Source organism: Aythya ferina (assembly GCF_964211825.1).
Source record: "Aythya ferina genome assembly, chromosome: 4".
NCBI lineage: Eukaryota > Metazoa > Chordata > Aves > Anseriformes > Anatidae > Aythya > Aythya ferina.
Window position 1 is genome coordinate 41,167,365 of NC_140300.1, and position 21,012 is coordinate 41,188,376.

Consider the following 21,012-nt stretch of genomic DNA (forward strand, 5'->3'; position numbering starts at 1 on the left):
AAAGATCAGCTTTCTTTTCTGCACATTTTTCACTGATGCTGTCTTATTCAACTGGCATGTAGACACTGCAATACATTACAGTCCTTGACCACAGGACCCTGACAAATATTACCCAAACAACCAACCAGTGCACATCAGAATATAAGACAAAACCATCTTCATCTGAAAAAAACAAGCACAGTACATACCGCTTCCTCTGGAATTTGGACGGACTGTCCATCCTATATAAATTGCGTGCTTTTCTGGCACAACCTGGCCAATGACAAATGCTACACTAAGGATACATGGAGCATGCCACTTTTATCCTGTCTATGGTTAAATGCAACTTAGGTTTCAAGAAAAGCTCAGAACAAACCTCTAAAGTAGTTCTAGTAGCTGTTTTCAGCTAGCAGATGGTACTCAGTACTAGAAAAGCAGCAAAATCAAGGGAACATGCAATTAAAACAGGCACACCCACCTTCTCAAATCTTTTGGCTGCTGCATAACTACATACTACGTTAATTGTGAAAGCTTGTTGGAATGTATGAAAAAATTTTAGAAGAGTACTTCTGAATATCTCAGAAATACAACAATTAAATTATTATTTATGATTTTTTACATGTTTTATTACTGCTGAATACTTGAATACTCCAGCATATAATTAGAATTAAGTAGGTTGACTGTTAAGTGCTCCAAGAGAGGGGAGGCAACTTTCATACCTGTATGCTTCCCAAGCTCTGCAAGAGTATCCTGATACATGCTCAGCATCTGATCACAGTGTGCAATAACACTTTTACGCATATTGTCCCAGTGAGGAGCAAGTTCTCCCAAGTCTTTAAGTTCCTGATTCCTGTACCAAAAGGCAAAAAGAGATGGCATTAATTCATTAATCCATTAACATTCACATTCAACCAAATTAATCCAATTAATCCCAAAACAGTTCATTATAAAACATCAAAAGCACTTCCCAATTGAATTAAAATCTTGGGTCTGTTCTCATGGCAATTGTGAAGTTTGGTGATATCAGCTCTGTTTTTAAATTTGCAATAAAGAGTGCCAAATGAGTGAATAATGCAGTAATTTGCGTTCAGAATTCATCTGGTACAAACGCAAGCTGAAATATTGTTTTTCCCTTGGAGGCAAGGCAGCTTCCAGGCTCAAAGAGCTCTGTTCACAGTAAGCAACATCTTGTGAGGCAATGTTAAGCACCATTGTAAAGTATACGAAGTTCAATCCTTCTCCAGTGACTGCAGCATAGCTGTTCTATAAACTCTACTCTTTGGATACTGTCTTATACATCATTATATTTGGATGCTGTCTTACACATCAATACATATTTCTACAAATGTCAGTTTATCCAACACACTACCAGACATAACCAATCCACCCCCCCCCACACACACACATCCTTTTGTGCTATATGCACAACAAAACACAAATTAAAACAGAAAGCCACCATTTCCCTAAAACTTAATCTTCAGCCTTACATCTGTGTTCATCAGGTCAAAACAGCAGTGTTATGGTAACCAAACATGTCACTGAAAATCCGAAAGGAAATCCTTTAGCAAATTATCAGTTTTCCTGTATGCTCTTTTGAGAGCTGACCTGAAAGAAATAGAGATCCCTAGTTTCCTGCACAAACAAGCATGGTTACCATGTTTCTGGCTTTCTGGTTTTTTTTCCTCACTTGAAAAGTAAATCCAACCCCAGATCCACTTTGGGTGTTCTGCTTTTAAAGAAGCTGAAATATCTCAAGCCTTCAGAGGCTTGGAATTATTTGGGAGAAAACTTATGTAAACTGACTGACTAGTTTTCCTAATGTTCCTCAAAGCATCAAGCAGACTATTTCACTGCAATTCTTGGAAGTCTCAGAAAAGAATTCCAGAGGGCAGGTCCTTGATATATGAAAATTACTGAAGAGGAAGAGGGGCAGAGGGGTGGGAAAAGAGGAGGGGGGGAAAGAGGAGAAAAAATAAAAAGGTGAGAAGAACACCAATGAGACTGCTGCCCAGGAACATAGCTATACTTAAAGCAACAGTTTGGACCACTAGCCAAAGATTCTCAAAATTATTTCTTAAAGAAAAAAAAAAAAAACACACACACACCAATACATAGCTTTCCCCATCACTATTGGCTTTGCACTACAGTGAACAGTACTAGAAAAAGCTATAGAGGCATAATTCTGCTCCTACCTAAGGCAACAAGCAAAATAAAAAGCAAATTCAGGTATTTTGCTTGGTTTACATGTCTTTGAAAGTACCAAAATGGAAACAAACACTACAATACATTAACTTGTTTGGAGTTTACTAATGACATATGATCAGTTTTTCATCTCATTTGACCTAAAAGAACAGAAGCAGATAACATGGTTTAATCTTCCTCCATCGATATACCATTGATATAAACCGGCAATGGTGTAGCATAAGAATAATCAGCACTAGGAGGTCAGCCCCACCATTTTCCATCATCATTTTCCTTATAAAACTTCATTAGCTTAAAATGGGACACTTCATTGAGTAAAAATCTCATGGCTTCCAACTAAGAAACACCCCTCAAGATTTGTCAGAGCATAGAATTCTATTTGTTTGTAATGAAGGTAATTTGGCCCTTAATATTTCAAATGTGATCTTCAATAATTTTAGAAACAATGCTTGTTCCTGACTCAATCTAAACTTGTATTTTCCTCCTATACAGCAGTACACTACCCTGCAGAGACTGAAGAAATACTATACAGTGAGAGCTGGATGCATCAATGCATAACATTCAGAGCCCTCTATTCCATGGAAAACCCAGTGCTGGGGCTCTGCTCTCCTGTCTCCATCTAAGTCTGCCCCTGGAGCTGCTGGTCCCATACTTATGCCAAGCAACAGCAGCAGCAAAAACCCCTTATCTCAGACTAAAATATCACTTGTGTACCGAAACTAGTTTAACTGGCTGACTTCAGTTACACCTAAAGCAATGGGAAGGGCAAGCTGAAATCCCACCACATTAACTTTAATGTGTTTTCAAGGAATGAAAAATCCTGCTCTTATCACTGTCGACAAGGCTTGCATTTATTTCATCTCAGAAACACACATCACTGAAGTCAAAATACAGCCGCCAGTATCTCACAAAAAATGCATCTCATCTGCAATGTTTTATTAAAACTTGCCATTTTAAACTAATCTAGAAAAAAATCAAAAATACCAGATAATAGGATTATATGGCATGTATACTATTCCTCCAAAAACAGCCCTCTTGCACACTTTTTATTTTTATTTTTCCCAAATGCAATAATCAATCCAAGCCATTTTGGATTTGGATACTATTTGTGTGTTGTGAATTCTTACTGTTTGTCACACTGCTGCTGGTGACTCAGTGCAACTCTGTTCTGAAAAGTGGCTGAAAACAGAATTATCTTTTCGGTAACTAGGTTTCACCAAGAATATTTCATAGTACCAGGCTTTATTAGCATTACTGGTAATACCCCCTCCCCATAAATAAACAGAATGTATAAACACAGTATTTTGTAATAACCCATAACATTCTATCTAAAAAGAAAAGTGTTTTAATAATGTTGCTGTACTTTATACCCGAACTTATTTCGCTGAAAAACTTGACAATACATTTCAAACAGTAAATACGTGTAACTGTGCAATAAATGGAAATCAGTATTTTTATATTGGTTCTCCTTAAGGGCAAATTGGTTACTGATTCACCTGTTCAATTCAAGCATGGAATTTCAAATAATTTGTCAACAGAGCAGTAAGATCAGTGCAAACTCAGTATTGTAAAACAGAGCTATTTGTCATGATCTTCCCCCATTCCAAATCCCCTCTGAAGGTCTTTCCCAGGTAATTGCACTCACCACCATGACACATCTTGTGCTTAGCATCAACTTTAGCCCTTCTTACACAATCAAATCCAAGATTTGTTTCCTACATCTTGCTGCTTAGCTCCACAAACCACCTCCAAGACAGTCTTTTCTATCAGTGCCTAATGGAAAATATCAGCCAGGACAGTCTCAACTTCCATTGTCTCCTGCCTTAAGTACTTTAATATCTTCCTCTGAGACCTTGGCACAAGCTTGCTCCATTTTGTGTCTAATCAGAGAGAGGATGTAAACCGTCTGTCCCATTCCTCCTCCTCCTCCTCCACAAATGTAAGCTAACTTATTTTTAAGCCTTTCTAGGGCACTTTCTCACATCATTTTTTTTTCCTTTAGTACACAAAGTATACTAAGCTTTCATTAAGCGCTTGCCATTATGGTTGGAAGACGTTCCACATTTCAAAATTGCAAATCTACCTTTTACTTTTTTTTTTTTTTTTTTTTTACTTTTTTTTTTTTTTTACTTCAAAACTTTTCTGCCATTATGGCAGAAAAATTAAATACTGGATCCTGACCTGCCGAAAGCACTCTATACTATCATGATCCTTAGTACAAAGATTAATGGTCATTGGTACTAACACAATACAAGTTTAAATAGACAAAAATTTACAAGAGTAAATTATGAGACTCCTCAGGATCCCACAGCACTATTAGAGCTGTCATGAATCTTCATTTCAGGCTCCTACTTAAAACCAACAACAGCTTATATCTTCCTGATTTACAGAGCTACAATTCACGGACACCTGGCTCTTTGGGGAACTTGAGCTTTACCCAACCTTCCCCTGCTGATGGAAAGTATGGCTGTGTGGCAAGCTGCTGATACACAACATGGTTTGGCAAAATCGGTCCTTAGGTAAAAACATCTGTTCTCTTTACAAACAACTGCATTGGGGCACCCAGAGATTTGTAAAGACTGCATGACATTTTTAAGACTACAAGCAATTAAATACCATTACCGTCAGAATCATAACTTAAAACTATGCAGGATTTTTGATTCCAAGCAAATGTTCAGTGAAGCCTATTGAACTTGGAAAAAAAATAAATCAATGGAACTTTGCACACCCAAGGCTCAGATTAACATTCTACCTTTTGATTTACTAACTCAGGCTTTGCTTATCGAAGGACGCAGCCGTGAGATTATAGCAAACTACTGCAAGTACCTGAAAGAGGCACAAAGAATTTCTTCTATTATTCACGTTGATAGTTTCTACTTAAACAGTTTGGTTTGTGTCATGCACTCTAATGACCACTGTAACAGAAAAAGTCACTCTTTCTTATCACACTTCTTATCACTTTCTTATAAGGATACAGGAACAGGATAAAGGTAACAAAGTTTTGAATACTTATCAAACGGGAGCTTTAGAGTAAATATAAACCATAAGCTTTGGGGCAGGAATCAATCTCTCATAAGTAATGGAAACTTAAAAGTTTCCTTCTAAGGAAAGGAGCAAAGGAATTAGTTTTCCTAACAAATTTTACTTTAAAATGTACATATTTATGGGCAACCATTACATCTTATTGAAGAATAGAAGCAGATAAAATTACTCTCATTTTTCTTTATAACAAGTTATGGTCCCTGTGATATACAGGCAATAACCCATCAAAACAATGTAACATCCTCTCCAGGAATAAAAAAATCATAGCCTTTTTACTATATTGTTTCTAAAGCGGACAAATAATTACTGAGGAGGATTTAATCCCTTCTGGGGAAACTACCATGAAAATGAATAAAATGATACTTTTTCTTTATTTCCTGATGTTTTTCATTGAGAATCTCTCAAAACCAGAAGCTGTTTTTCCTCTTAGAGAATTTCTAAAAACTGTTGTAGCTTCTGCTAAGACCAACATGCCAGATAACTGAAAATGAGATGGTGCTTATCTATTTCATTCCTCAAACATTAGTCCAAAAAAAAAATATAAAAAAAAAAAGTAGATATACACAAACAAAAAACATCTTAATATTTTAAAACTTGTTTTCTCCATGTATATAGGGAGAATAAACCGGGATTTGCAGAGTCTTGAGAATATTTTGAACTGTCCGTGACAGCTGGAGTCTTAAAGTTCATTTTGCATCTCTATCCACCCCAGTTTTTCTTATTCAAAAGCATAGGCAACACAACAGCTAAATTAAACCCATTCCTTTCTTTCTGCCTTGAAACTCTTTCCCTTCCTGGGATATTTTATTACCTGTGTTTATTTTAAAAACTCAAATCTTCAAATAGCATAAGCATTTGAAGCTAGGTCTATTATTTATTTTAAAAGCAAAGAATAATTTTCTTGAATCGTATGATTGCAGAGTCTCAAATTCAGTAATATTCAGTATGGCACCTATAGAATTTATATTTTACACCTAAATTCTATTTTTAGTAATTATCAATTGTGAATGGTTTTGTTTGTTTGTTTTTATTATATATTTATTTATTTTACATTTTCCTGCTGTATCAGGATATAGTAGAATCAGCTTCGGTCAAATAAAGACAATCGTTTTGCTTATATCGTAGAGCTGAAACAACATTTTACTCTGACAGTTTTTATTTATCACTTCACTTCTTTCAGCTTGGAATCACATATGTGTTAAAATGAATCATATAATTAATTGCATGATTACTCAGGCATCTAAACACTTCTGTGGGTGTTTTTTTCCCCCAACTTATTAATCAGTGTCTCATTCAAAATTAACTGTGCTGTCTTTATGACATCAGTAACAATAAAATTGTACAGGGCCTTTTTTTTTTTTTTTTAAATCATGTTTACACCTTAATGACTCTGAATTTCTACTCTGCATCAAGTGACATGAAAAGACAAAATTACACCAAACTTAGTGCTATTAGAAGCACAGGTTACTGGTAAGTACAAAATCTAGTTAACCACATAGAAGTTAAGATTTCTTTCAGTGAAGACAGAATTTGTATTCAAATAATTACAGCCTTGAAAACAAGATTATTTTTACTTTGGTTTTGTATTGTTCTGTTCTTCACCACATTGGAGACTCAACAAGACTTACCTCAACAAGTTAGATCATTTGCTTGGTATTGAATTCTTTGATTCCAGGGCATGCTGTGCACAAACAACTAGAAATTTTACCAACCAATCTCCAAGAAGCATTAACATTTTATAACTTTCAGCACTGCTGAATAATAATAATGTTACCTATAGGTAACTACCACAGAACAAATGAAGAAGTACTCCTCCATTCCAACGTGCTACAGCTTTAAACACCCAGTGTAGAAAGTAGAGCCCAGCAAATTTGACTTCATTAAGTCTGATGAAAATTCTGCCTAGACTTAAACAGTTGCCATCTTTTCCAAATTTAGTTATGAATAGTGAAATCAAGAGTACAAAGAATTATATAGTATTCACACATGAAAATAACTTCTATTCATTTAGAAATGCATGGTAATAAATTGAATCATGTTGCAGGTAGGCAATTGTCCACAATCTACTCAGAAAAATTTAAGTTACACTTGCATTTGTACATTTATATTCCTATATGCAGCATCTGATGGTCAAAGAGATATTTTGCATCCTTTCTGATGCACAGCAGGGTAAATACCTTCACATGCATGTAGTTGAACTATGTTCTACTGCTGCTTTTTTTAATTTTTTTTCAAGTATTCAAAAAATTTCTTCCATGAAAAATCATGCTAGGTAGTTATCTGAGTTAAGGTTTTAAAAGTCTTCAAGTGGATGCCAGATCATATTAACAGTGTCCATATAAAGGTGGTGAGTTCCAACAGCTTTAAAAGTTACAGTAAGTTTACTTGGTGTAGTTTTTCCACACTACATCCATCAACACAATGTTTTTGCAGTGCCATTGTTCAAAAACAAGTAATTTAAAAACTTATGTGCAAAGGTCCACAAAATCAATGCCCATTGCCAATACAGAGCATTTCTGCCTGTGTCTCCATTTCTCTACAGAGGTTTTATATTAAAAGAATGGAGCAAAACATTTATCTTTCAAACAATCTAAAATCTGTCCCCATTCTGGAATGTTGTAAGGAAGAATTCAAAAAACAGATTGTGAAATCTATACTAGACTGACTACAAGATAAATTGGCATGAGAAAAGGCTACTGGGGTTGGGACAGGACAACCATTGCAGCAGGAAAGTTGGAAGGCGCTTTGTACTCTGAAAAGATGGGTCAAGGGAAGTTGAGCAATTTATCCTTGAAATTTGTTTACAGGCTGTGACCACAGATGCTATCGGCCAAATTCAGCCATAAGTAGGTGAAATTTCCCTTTAACCAAAACTGAATTTGGCCCTAAGGAACTCAAAAAGAGCTTTAGCAACAAATGTGAGAGACATGTATGGCGGGTTCTACTGTGTTTTCCTAATTCTCCTGCTATCAGAGAATCATCTAGGTTGGAAGTGACCTCTGAGATCACCTAGTCCAACCTCTGACCTAACACTAACAAGTCCTCCACTAAACCAAATCACTAAGCTCTACATCTAAATGTCTTTTAAATACCTCCAGGGATGGTGACTCAACCACTTCCCTGGGCAACCCATTCCAATGCCCAACAACCCTTTCTATGCTGATCTAGTACAACAAAAACCACATCCACAACTGCAAGCTTAGATTACACAGGCTGGCAAAAATTCTGAACGACTTATAAACTAAGATATAAAAGATAGGTATAAAAAATGTGGACAAGATCAGTGTAGAGAAACAGGGGAAAGGACCCACTGAAAACCCTTGAAGAAGAAACATATTTGTTGTAATGAAAAGCAGCAAAGTAGATTATATGGCCCTTGTTAGAACAGTAAAAATGACCACATAACTCATTAAGACTTCCTCCAAAGAGGTTTGAAGGATTTGCATTCTTTAATGCATGAATATCTTTAAAACTTTCCTCCATGCTGAAAAAAAAATATCCTCAGTGGTTACGTACTTCAGAGTATCAAGTCCAAAAATGAAAGAAGTTTGGTTAACAATGAACATCGTAGTTTTATCAAGTGATAAACAATTCTAAGAGCTATGAGAAAAGAGAATTTAAATTACAATTTAAAATACAATACTGAATAGGATTAACATTGCACTTGGATATCTTTTATATGTAATTGCTTCAGACTATATTGAATCCACAATAGGAATGAAATGAAACAAGCTGAGCATAGTAAGTGGCCTCTGAGACAAAAATATTTATTCACTGGGGAAAAAAAAAACATGCAGAGAAGAATACTTCAGAAGGAAAGAACCTCGAGATGGTATACCATAATATTTATAAGAGTTCAAGAACTAGCATAGCAATAACTTCCTTCCATTAATTTACTACTTGATAAATGTAAGGAGGACACATCTTCGTAATTATTTCAGACAGCAGAGCATGTGCAAAGCTGAAGCTTCAACCTACACGCTTGTACACTGATAGGCAAACAGATGCCCTTATTCCTTCCATCTGCTTATATCCTACAAAAAGATGCCGCTCCCCTTGATCTTACCTCCTCCTTCAGACTGCCCTCCTAATCTTCTACATGGCACTGATATCACACTGGCAGTCAGGAAAACCATGAGCACTTGCCTCAATCTTCAAGCCACTTTTACTTACGTTTCTTCCTCCAAGTTTTTCTTAATTTCAGTGAGTATTTAAAGATCATTTAACACAAATAACAAGTAATGGGTGGGGTTTTTTTTGTTTCTTTTTCTTTCCTTTTAGATGAATGTTATTATTTGAAATAACAACAAGCACTGTTACTTCCATTATGGCTTTGGAGACAATAACACATTAGAAATAAAAATAGTTAAAGTAATCCCTTAACACTTAAAAGGCATTTACCCATGGGGCAAATGAAAATTTGGGAAGTGGATGAGCTGTGTATTCAGTATAATCTATTTTTATTGCTAACTAAAAAAAAGTACACATCAGTATTTTCATACAAGATTTGGCCCATAAGCACCTAAACATGGTGTTAATGAATAAAATAAAGTATTACAATGATTCACATATGATTTTATAACCCATCATCATCACTATACAGAAGTATGTACCAGTCCACTGACTTTATTAAATGCAAGATTCTGGCCTGACAACTACTGTTGTATTGGCATAAAGAAATCACAGAGAAGCAACAGATGGGGTGAATAAAAATAGATAGGAACTCCTACTGCAGGACCAACCACCACCATAAAGAACCCTTCCAATGTGCTGTGGAACGGGGAATGCCTGAAAACACACAGGATGACTTAGGGATCCAGAATTAGCTTACAGTGCTGCTCTTAGGCATTAGACAAGATGACAACTTAGGCAAGATTCACGGGGAAAGAGGCAACATCTTTTAGTACACTATCCAGTATCACTGGAAAAAGCAGATAAGATTTTAGGGAAGCCTTGGACCACTTGAAATACTAGCTTTTGTCCCAGCTGTATCAGCAGAACTTATTCAAAGGCAGGTCACAATTTTAGTCCCTACAGTGGGCAAACAAGTTTTAGGCCGCTGGTGATCCTTATCCTCTTTTTGCCCCACGCCATACATACTGTGATAATCCTAAGTCTTTCCTGATTAAAAGGCCCAACATGAGCAAAGATTTCAAAATTATATTATTTTGATACCTTTTTCTCATGTCAAAAATTGTAAATTAGTTAAAAGAAAGTGATTTATATTATCATTGCTTCTTTATTAACTATGAACATGTTACTTTATATTGCTTGCGTAATATTTACCAATGGTTTAAGTGCTACTAAGGCACAAAGCCAAACATTCTACAATGCAGTTCACACTCTCGTCATGTGTTGTTTCTGTATACGATGTTAGCTTTTCAGAAAATGTGTATCGTTAACCAAATGTTGATTCTTGCACATTTCAAGTCATAACTGCATTCTAGCACAGTTCATAGCACAGAACTTAAGAACTCACACTGGAGTCTTATAAAGTTACAAGCAATCAATTCTGTTGTTCAGTTACAGCTGCAAATTCTTAACAGCAAAAGAGCACTATATTTTGCCCATTTCATTGTTTAAATTATTATTTTTTAAGCTCATCACACACTTTTTTCTAAGAAAAATAAAATATAGTATTGACTATTGCTACTTCTTCATCCTTACCTTCTCATATCCTCCTTTATGTGCAGATTGATCAGTTCTTTAGGAACATGGAAAGAGAGAGTAGTCTCAGCCATCTGTTCACGGATCCTCATCCACTTGTTGTCAGAAGTAGGGAATCTATACAACTTACAGATCGGATTTTTTAACACTGCAAAGAAGAAAAATTATATCATTGCTTTCCTGTGGTTATACAACTGAAAATTTTTGACAACAAACTTAATCTAAAAACAATATGCTATTTTCCCCTCCAGCTTGTAGAATTACTTTTAAAACCATTAGAATTCTGTTATGTACATAAATATTTTATTTATTATCACAGCATGCGGAGGACATATTGCTAGTACAATAGGAAATTCACATTTTGCCGTAGCAGGTATTCTGTGAATCTAGCATTTCAGTGTAGTAAGAACATCAATTATGCTCTTTATTCTTACACTTAAGGTACAATTAGTGAAAATGGAATGCAAAACATAAACAATGAACTCGCATACAGTCAATACTACCACATACCATCTGCTAGAATCACTCACATTAATAATAAATTGCACTGGAAAAGTGAAGCATGCCTCACAGTTTAGCTGTATTTGATGCATCTTCTCCATGACATGCACATATAGAAGTCATTAACACAAATAGATGTTGTGCATCCACATTAATGGAAACTCGATCACTGACGCAGTCAAGAAAATGGTACTTCATAGAAATAAGGATAACAATCATGCAAACACATTACACTCTGCTCCCAGAACACTACTGTAATTTGACATGGAAAAAAAAAAAAAAAAAAAAAAAAAACAACTTGAAAGGCTGTCCTTAAAACCCACCATGGTTTTCACCTTAAAGCTCTTAGCATGTTGGCTGTTTCCACTCTGACCTTACAATGATGTTCTGTAATAGAGATAGGAAATTTCTATTCCTTCCCCGCCATTCTTAACTGATGGGGTAAAAAGCTATGAAAGGAAAGTTTTGTTTGACTATATCAATAAGCTTTGTGGGGGATCAATTTCTGTCATTAAATATACACGTGCTGCTTCCTAACACAAAGTGACTTTGGACAGCCATCCAAATCCTCCAACAGTACTTTTCTATCAGACTTCTGAGAAAAAAAAAAAAAAAAAAAAGAAAAAAAAAAAAAGCCTTAGACGAGGGTCCCATTGATCTGCCAGTGAATGGTCTATAACTCAAACAAATATATTTCCTATGTGTGCTGCAAGGAAACTGCTGCTGTCAAAATGACGGCTACTAGTAGAAATTTCAGCTTCTTTTACAACTCACTACTACTGTTACTGCCTACTCAGGCTGACTTAAATAGAACAAAAAACACAGGCCAAGTTATCAAAGATACACAAATGGTCATGTATATCTAAGTAAGCTTGCTTTTTTAAAAAAACATAATTCATTAAGAAAGGAATGTTGCAAATATTCACACTAAAGTAATTGCTGATTTACTGTTTTCTATTCCTGTCATTGAGATCTCCTTAATCAGTCCTAGAGAAATTGGAAGCATTCAATCTTTTTGCCTTTATGATTGATTTTACGTAGAAAAGTCAGAACTTAGTTTTTTTTGAAGTAAACATAATAGATGGATGGCAATGGCCTACAAATAACAGCAGTTTTTGTTCATCACTAGCACCTGAAATACCTCAATGCTCAAGTGCACACATTTTACAGCTTGAGAATCCTCGCTACAAAAAAAAATTAAAATAATCTCTAAGCCCTGTAAACTCAACTTATATCCAGTGTTTGGACTTTGCTATATTACTTCATTAAAATATGCTGTAATGTTTTCCTATGCTCATTGTCTTCTGCTGAGAATCTTTCTTGGAAAATCAGTTTTCCAATAATGTTGACAGCCTCTGCCAATCCATAAGGCAGCTATATGGCACCCATCATTAAGAAGACATGGAATGACAATCTTTAGACATCAGAGGGAGCTCAATAAACTCTGTTAAATCAAGTCTGGCCTTAAACAAAAACCTAAAACAGTTTTAGGATTTAGATTAGGTGTAACCTGTTTACTATGAAGCAGGCTGATAATTTTCACCAGGAGTTTTCAGATGATAATGACCAAGACACAAACATAAAATGTGAAGAAGAGAGAAGAACATTTTCCTTTCCAATAAGTTTTTAAAGACAGTTTTCCCAAGAACAATGTTTGAATTTGTACTCAGAATCTATTACATTCAAAAAATTCGCCTGTCTGTGAGAACCTAATGCATATGCACAGAATTAGTTGATCAGCGTATGTACATATCCACAATCTCTTTCCTCCCATTATCACCAGCAATAAAAACTACTACCATCAACCAAAAAAAAAAAAACAAATAAAAAAAAAAACACAGACGAGTAATACTACTGCAGCATGATATCAAGGAGACTAGGTATCACTTCAGAAACATGGATCCAAAGGTCTTGCTTCTACCATTGTTAGAATGATTAAGCTATTCATTGGGTATTATCTGAAGATAATACCTCTGATGCTGAACTTTCAGAATGGAATAATCTCAAGTGGTTCTAGTTAGTTAAAAAATAAATAAAAATAGATTTTTAGAATGGCCAAAACATCTATCTTCCCATGGGTTTATGAAGAAAAATTCAATTACAAACTCAGAAAAAAAAAGCCTTGGAATTTTGTTTTTATGAGGAAATCAATTAATTCTAATTTGCACTGTTGCTAGAGTTCAAGGTCGTCACAATGAGCTGCACAATACTCCGTGTTTTTTGTTTTTTTTTTTTTATAAACAGAGCTACTAACTACTAAAGTCATGTGATTCCACAGAAGTCTCAGATACGTTTTTCCTTCTAACCAAACCAAGTTGTCCAAAAAAAAAAAAAAAAAAAAAAAAAAAAATCCAGAAGGCATGTAAAAGCACCTGAATGGTAAAGATAGCAAGACTAGATTCAGCTTTTATCAACAGTAGTTATTAAAATGAAAGTTTCACAAATGTAATCCTTCCTGTATTTCGACAGTGATCATGTAAGGTACTGAAAAAAAGTAATTCCAAATGAACTCCTGTGGTTAGAAAGAGAACGATTTATTTTAAAAATGTTTCTTTATAGCATGAAGCCTAGAAGCCTATGTCATATATTTAACCATCCATATTTTTGGACATGCTCATTTTTAAATTTAAAGACCTCTGTACTTTTTATTCCATGCAATATAGTTCACACTGCTTCCCCTGCAAGTAAAATAAAAAAAAATAATAGAAGATTCAATACTCTGCTTTCATTTTTGTTCCCTGTTCAACATAGATCAAAGCATACCGCTGCCACACACTAATTCACTAACAGTGTTTCTATTTATATTTTCCTTTTTTTGGACAGATGTATTATGCTAGGATAGGATAATTTCTACATCCTAAATTTTTGCTTAATTGCTATTACTTTTATTCTCTTTTTCATTGCAAAGGGCAATACATTTTCTTGCAAACAATTGGCAAACACTCCTGTGTTAGAAACAAACAACTGAATTTGGTGACACAAATTCAATCTCTTGGGGTATAAACAGAATACTAATAGGTGTTTGTGAAATATATTCATTCCCTCCTCACTCAATAAGTGCCTTGTAACTCACTTGAGGGCTCTGAGTTCTATATATTAAGATTTAAATTTCAGAAGAATGCCAGCATGCACCTATGCCTACAGGCTTTAAGAACCACATTTTTTTTCTTTTTTTTTTTCTTCTCAATTTAATAGGTTTGAAGACCTGAAAAACAACATGAAGCAGAGCGAAACAGGAATGTTTACAACAGCATACACGTGTAGTAAACACCTATGTTTCTGGAATATATGCTGTACTGTAGATAGCTCTGTATGTACACAGCAGGGAAAGTAGTACAGGCAATACATACTATAGGCCGGATGATAACCTCAAGTTCTATCATATTACTGCTGCTGTTCTTCTTTTTCCTTCACTCCTTATTCTTGATTGCCTCCAATTTTGCCACACTGAAATTTGTCTAGCTTAAGCTGATTATTTTTGGAAATTGTCAGTTAAAATGGTCCAGCTGCCTTGAAAATGAGGCTAAAAGCACGAGATGGTCTATGATGTGCAAGCTATGAGATCTATAATGGAAAGTTCTGTGCTTTATAAACTTGAATCCTGAGGGTAAATCTTTTACAGAGATGTACGTTTTTCACAGAATCATTTAGGTTGGAAAAGACCTCTAAGATCATCTCATCCAACTTTTCAAGTCCAACCTTTAGTCCAACCTTTTTACCCCATCTATGGCATTCCTCCCAGATCTGACAATGATATGAAGTGTAAAGCTTTAGGAAAGAATGTAAAAATTCAAAACAGACTGACTTGAACTTAACACCTTATACTTGCACCGATGGTCTACCTCTATTGAAAATGCTTGTCTCCTTCCTAGTTTTTAATGCTAACAAGATTGTGAATGTCTTGTTCTTACAGGGTGGATGAATACCGTTTTGGGCAGAGCTAATGTGTGGCACAACGTGTTAAGGGCAGCACTGGTGCCCATATGAGAAAATCCATCTCCAGGCAATGCAGACAGCTTTAATCTACATGAATCCCAGTCACGGAGACATGCTGGGAGAAAAGTCTGACCGGCTGGGACAAGAGGCTGTGAATAAAAAAGGAAAGCAAAAGTCTCCTAAGAAAAGAAATTGGGAATTCACTAAGAATAAGGAGAAAAGAATGGGACTGACAAAACCTGTTACTAGTGCCAGGTGTCTGTAGGGAAGTTCAGGCAATACTGGGGTGAGAAGAGGAAGTCACAAAAACAGGAAGCAAACTGAAGAATAAGTACTTATTAGAACAAACTTCCTGCATCTGAAAGCTATTTCCAATATACTGCATGCTGTCATTTCTCATATGTGCATCTGCAATTCCGCTATTTCCCTTCACCTCTTTTCTAAAAAGAAAAACAAACCAACCAAAAACAACAACAAAAAAAGTTTTGCAGGTTTGACTTTGAATACCCTGGCAATGCTGGGTGAGTCTGGGGTTTGCATTTGTATACAAGACCAACAAACATAGATGTGTTAAGTGCTGTCTACGAACACTGTAGAATCGCATGCAAACACTCCTGACAAAGTGACCTAAACTTGATTATTCCTCAAGCTGACAAGTATCTTGTAAGTTCCAACAATTTAACACAACTCACTCCCCAAACTACAGCATTTCCCCACCAAAAATGAATTAAAAAATTTAAACCCAGCCAATGGCAAATTAAAGGAATTCAGTTGCAATCAGTGACATTTTCTCTGAATATAAAGTCCTTTGAGACCCAGTTAGCTGGATGACACACAGTCAGAATCTAAGAGCTGTACTGAGTTTGACCAAATCATGCAACTGGCTCTGTATCTCACCTCCAAGAAGAGCCATAAATAGATACCTAAAGATATAAGACACTCTCCCTGTCTCTAGTTGTTTCCAGTTAAGGAATCTCCAGAATGAGATGTAGTTCAATCAATTAAAAAGTTCTCCACAGACATTTCTAGTCTCTCATTGAAGCAGTAAAAAGAAATGGCCATTCTGAAAAAGGTGTTTTTCCCTGCTTCTGATCTATTCTCAACAAATCACAGGAAGATACAGCTTTTACACATGCATAAGAAAATTAATTCTGTAGGTTTCTAGCGCTTCCTTCAGACTGCAAATCTTGACTACTAAGTCTCCAGTCCTGCCAATGAAGTAATATGAAAAAGTTTCAATAAAGGTTTTAAAAGGTTTTAAAACTTCAGTAACATTTCTCTTCAACTGCATGCAGCAAACACACCGAATACTTGACAGCGCAGTGGTTTCTGATGACCCATATAACTTATCTGTGACATTCTTACTGTAGAGCAATGGAGATCCATAAACTCGGGCTAATAAAACTTTTACAGTGCAGCATATCAGCATGTAATATTTCTCAGTATATTGAAAGAGAAATTGTTCTAGTTCAGCACTGTACACTCAAGCCAGAGCTGACTTAGAATTGAGAATGACTTGCCAACAACTTCCTTAGTTTTAGGACAGACAGCTTTCAGATCCAACTGAAATTACCATGGCATCAGCTATGAGAAAGATTAATTCTCCTGGGTATTCAATTGCAAATGGCACATAATTATTTTAACAGGACATCAAGCAATGACATGACATTAACTTATGAGGTTAATTCCATGCCCACTGAAGTCACAGTAGCATTTCAGAAAGCATAATTGACATACTGAAAAAAAAAAAAGTTGTCTTCACATTTCTTAACAAAATGATACTGTCAAAAAACTATAAAAAATTAAAATTAAGAATCTCTACATGATTTGAAGAGCTTTTTAAGAGCTCTGCTACAAATTTTTGCAACTTCTTCAGGACCTGATAGAGCATTCCAACAGCCATCTCTATTGGAAGTTAGAATACTTACCTGCATTTAAAGAAGGCAAGTTGTCTTTGCCACTTAGGCCTTCAGGGGCTGTACACTCACGAACCAATGCACACTACAAGTGAAACACAACCACATACATAACACATTATGGCATAACAAGCAAATTTAAAGCAGTTCATAAATGGCAGACTAAAAAACAACACTGATAATTTCCCAGCCCTGCCAGTAATTGCCATTTACATTTTTATTTTTACATTTGTGTTCCAATATATTGCACCAGCATCAGAACTACTGCAGAGAAAGTGAGAAAATATTACCAGCTATTACGTAATAGAACAAAAAGGTTTCCTACCAGAACAATGGCAGAGGCTAAAATAATTTTTTACTTCTTCTGTGGTTTCAGAGGGATTTCTTTCAACACGACATTTTTCACATGCACAGTGCCAGGAAGCACTCCATGAATTTTTAAACAAGGGAGAAGCAGGAACCAGAAGAAAACTTTAAAATGTGGTTTTGGTTTACAATTAAAGTCCTCTGTTATATAAGTGAATTAGAAGAAGATTCCTTTGATTAGGTTAGTGTATAAAGTAGAAGTAGTTAAAGTTTTTGGAGAAATCAACTGGTATGAAGACATGCTAAATGTACTAAGATGAATATTTTGTGTTCCTCCCCCAGTAAGAAAAAAGAAGCTTATGAAGGTGATAGGAAAATCAGGTAGCAGAATTCTTTTTAGATGTTCCGCTGCAGAGCTTGAAGCAAAGAGAAGACATGACGTGCTCCCTACCAGCTGACATCTCAAGTAGAATTGACTTATCAGCTTACTCCTCCCTGAGCAATCCCTAGGGCATAGGGTATCTAATGAGTTCACAAACGTAATGCAGAACTTATCTCTTTGCAACTCTACCTTCTCGCAATTACTTCTTGGGAATAAACTCACAGATTGCATCCTCACTACGAACATACAAACTAGGGCTCCATGGTGCAACACCATGACAACTAATTCCTAAAAATTGAATCCTTTAAAGACTACGAGAAATACAGCTGTCACAAGGTTACTCTTTCATGCAAGTATTAGAACCCCTTAGAAAGGTGCTATTAAAAGCATTAGAAAGGTGTTATTAAAAGCCTTCTGGCTACCCCAGAACAGACACAGACCATTCATAATATCTGAAATTATTGTGTGAAGTCACATTCCACATTTTGAAATAGAAAAAAAAAATGAAAGAGAAGGCTAGAAAAAGTTAGTCTTGCATATCTTACAGAGGTTGTACAGTACAAAACCAGAAAGATTTCAGTGTTTTTTTTGGCTGCTTTGGAATTGGTCCCCCTAGTCCATGGGTTTAAAAAGGCTTTGGGACCCTTTGATGAGGATGGATACATCCTCAGAGTTTGGCCCAAAAGCAGACTGTTTTGGCTAAGCAGGAAAGATATTCAGAACAATGCCTTTCTCTTCAAATATACATTATTTATAACATAATATTTTTTGTTACCTCAAAAAAGAAAAAAATAAGGAGTATTTAATTTTGCATCTCCTGCAGCATTATCTGAACTTAGTTCATTTTTTTCTCCTCCATCAAGAGCAGAATAAGGGAAGCATCTGAAGTACATCATAGTATTAGTGTTGCAAAAATTCTGTCAGTGAAAATGAAACTCCAGAGACAGCTATCAAGTGGCAGCAGCTATATTTCAGTTGTCATCATACTGGGGCCTCAGAAAAAGACCTTATTAATCACAAACCATTCAAACCCCAATAACGTTATTCAGAGTGGTCATTTCTGAATCTTTCCCCAGCCCAAGCCTCTTGTCATCCATCTTTTCCACCCCTCCTTTGGATCCCCCATTCCTCCCAAATCCATTCCCACATATCTCCAAATCCCATATATCATCCCCGTCTTGCATCTCCACCACTTCTGGCTGCAAGACCTGCCAAGTGGACACCATTTTTTCCCTAACACCTTTTGTCCCTCCTCTTACTCCTCGCCACGAGTCCCCCAGCTCAAAATACCTGCATACACCCCCTATTCAACACTACCCTGTTCTAGCACTCTGAAGTGCCATTGCTGCCACCCTCCACCCCTCTTGATTTTCTCCACCACTACGTGCTCCCATAAAATGCAGCTGAACCTGCCCCTTTGCAAGGGGATTCACCTCTTCTTTGGCTCGCCTGTCTGTCATTCTTTCCAGGTTTTCAGTATTGTGGGCACAGGTTGCACTTAGAAATCCACATGAACAGGACTTCAAGGGCAGAAAACAGAGGAACTGTCCAAGGGAAAAAGAAATCAGATTTATGGCGTCTCTACGGACAATTGTTGATCAGGAGTGATTAAATAGGGTCAATTGAGGTCAAAATCAACTCTTTTTCTAAAAAAGGGGAGTGATTAGGAAACTGATAACAGAATATTACTCTCCACATTTCATGAAAAAGGATTTTTACTTCATAGAGATGAAGTGTACATAGGACTTCATTCCAGAAATTTTCGAATAACCACTTAACCCAATGTGGTATAAGTAATTTCATCATCTGGTACCTCTAATCGTTCTAATTAATTCTGCGCAACGAACTGAGTGGCTACCTTTTGATCCTGTGCATCTGTTGTGATGTGGTCCATTTCCCCATCTTCGAACTCTCCCATCTTCACAAGGTTGACTTCAATGGTACCAACTGTCTTCCCACCATCAGAAGTTCTGGAAAGAAATCTGACATTAGGTCATCTGCAGCATCTCATTTCTTCGATAAAAATATTTTCAGTAAACATGTAGTTCCCTCTTTGTTCTGTATAGCTACTGTTCCGTACTTAACTCATTATTTACATCCATAAAGCAAACACTAAAAATAAGGTTTATTATGTTTACTGCACATGGCTTAAAACAAGGGAAGTTTTCATCATAAAACAGAGAATTGGAAACTTCAAAATGGTGGCAGAAAATGCTCAGAAGAGGTACTAGGAAGCTGGCAAACAAGAAAAAAACTTTCAGAAAGAATTATGTTAGACGTGTATTTCCATCAGTAACTGCCACATTCTTGGGACAGCTCTCACTGCAGGAAAATAAACCCTACTTCAACACAGATACCCTTACTGACCTTCAGAAAACAATCCTTGCGTCATGTCAGTAAAGGAAAGAAAAATCCCCTGACTGTTGTTCTCCACGCTTCACCCAGCAAAATGGTGAAACCTACAGGCTGCAGCCCTGCTTCTGGCATAGCACGGGGCACATGAGCTGACACCTGCTGCCCCTCAGCTTTGCCCAGCTGTTATGCACGGGCTGTCCTGCAGCACGTGCTCCTAACACCGCTCCAGGTGGCAGAGCCCTGTCTCTGGGCTGGGCTCCCACAGTTTTACATCAACTTTATTTTTGTGTGCTGTAATAAGGTCTAAATTAGGTCAGAGTAAGCCAGTTCTTCAGGCTGATTAAAGTTAAGCACATACGTTGGTCTTTCCAGGCATGGACACATTTTGATGCCAACTCAAACTTTGCTTTTTCTACATTAAAATCTCCAAGCATAGCTACTCCAAGCTTCAAATTTCAACATTTATATTTTGTTAGAAGCCATTATACTTCAGTGTGTGACTCGGTGAAATATACTCATCTTGCAAGTACATGTACACAGCTTGAATATGTTCTTACATAAAAGCTTGAAAATTACACATAATTCTCCATATTTTACATGTGTCACTGTTTCATTTGCTGTAAGCTAAATTCATTAGTGACAATAAAATGAAAGAATGCAAAATGAACCAATTCCGGATAGCCCTGCAACTCAAGAAGAAGCCTATGTTAATTAACAAAGTATACA

At 36.2% G+C, this 21,012-nt stretch overlaps 1 protein-coding gene across 13 annotated transcripts in view; it reads right to left on the bottom strand.

The window, feature by feature from the left end:
- INPP4B (inositol polyphosphate-4-phosphatase type II B) overlaps positions 1-21,012 on the bottom strand; it is a 303,375-nt gene that overhangs the window by 93,536 nt on the left and 188,827 nt on the right. For 11 of the 13 annotated variants that reach the window (XM_084516572.1, XM_084516571.1, XM_084516570.1 and 8 more), the window contains 5 exons: positions 19,790-19,901; positions 19,365-19,475; positions 17,256-17,328; positions 10,891-11,038; positions 699-829 (listed from right to left, as the gene is read on the bottom strand). In XM_084516572.1, the coding sequence (XP_084372698.1) occupies positions 699-829; positions 10,891-11,038; positions 17,256-17,328; positions 19,365-19,475; positions 19,790-19,901 (575 nt within the window). The remainder of the gene's footprint in view (positions 1-698; positions 830-10,890; positions 11,039-17,255; positions 17,329-19,364; positions 19,476-19,789; positions 19,902-21,012) is intronic. The other 2 variants (XM_084516577.1, XM_084516575.1) reach the window with 1 other exon arrangement.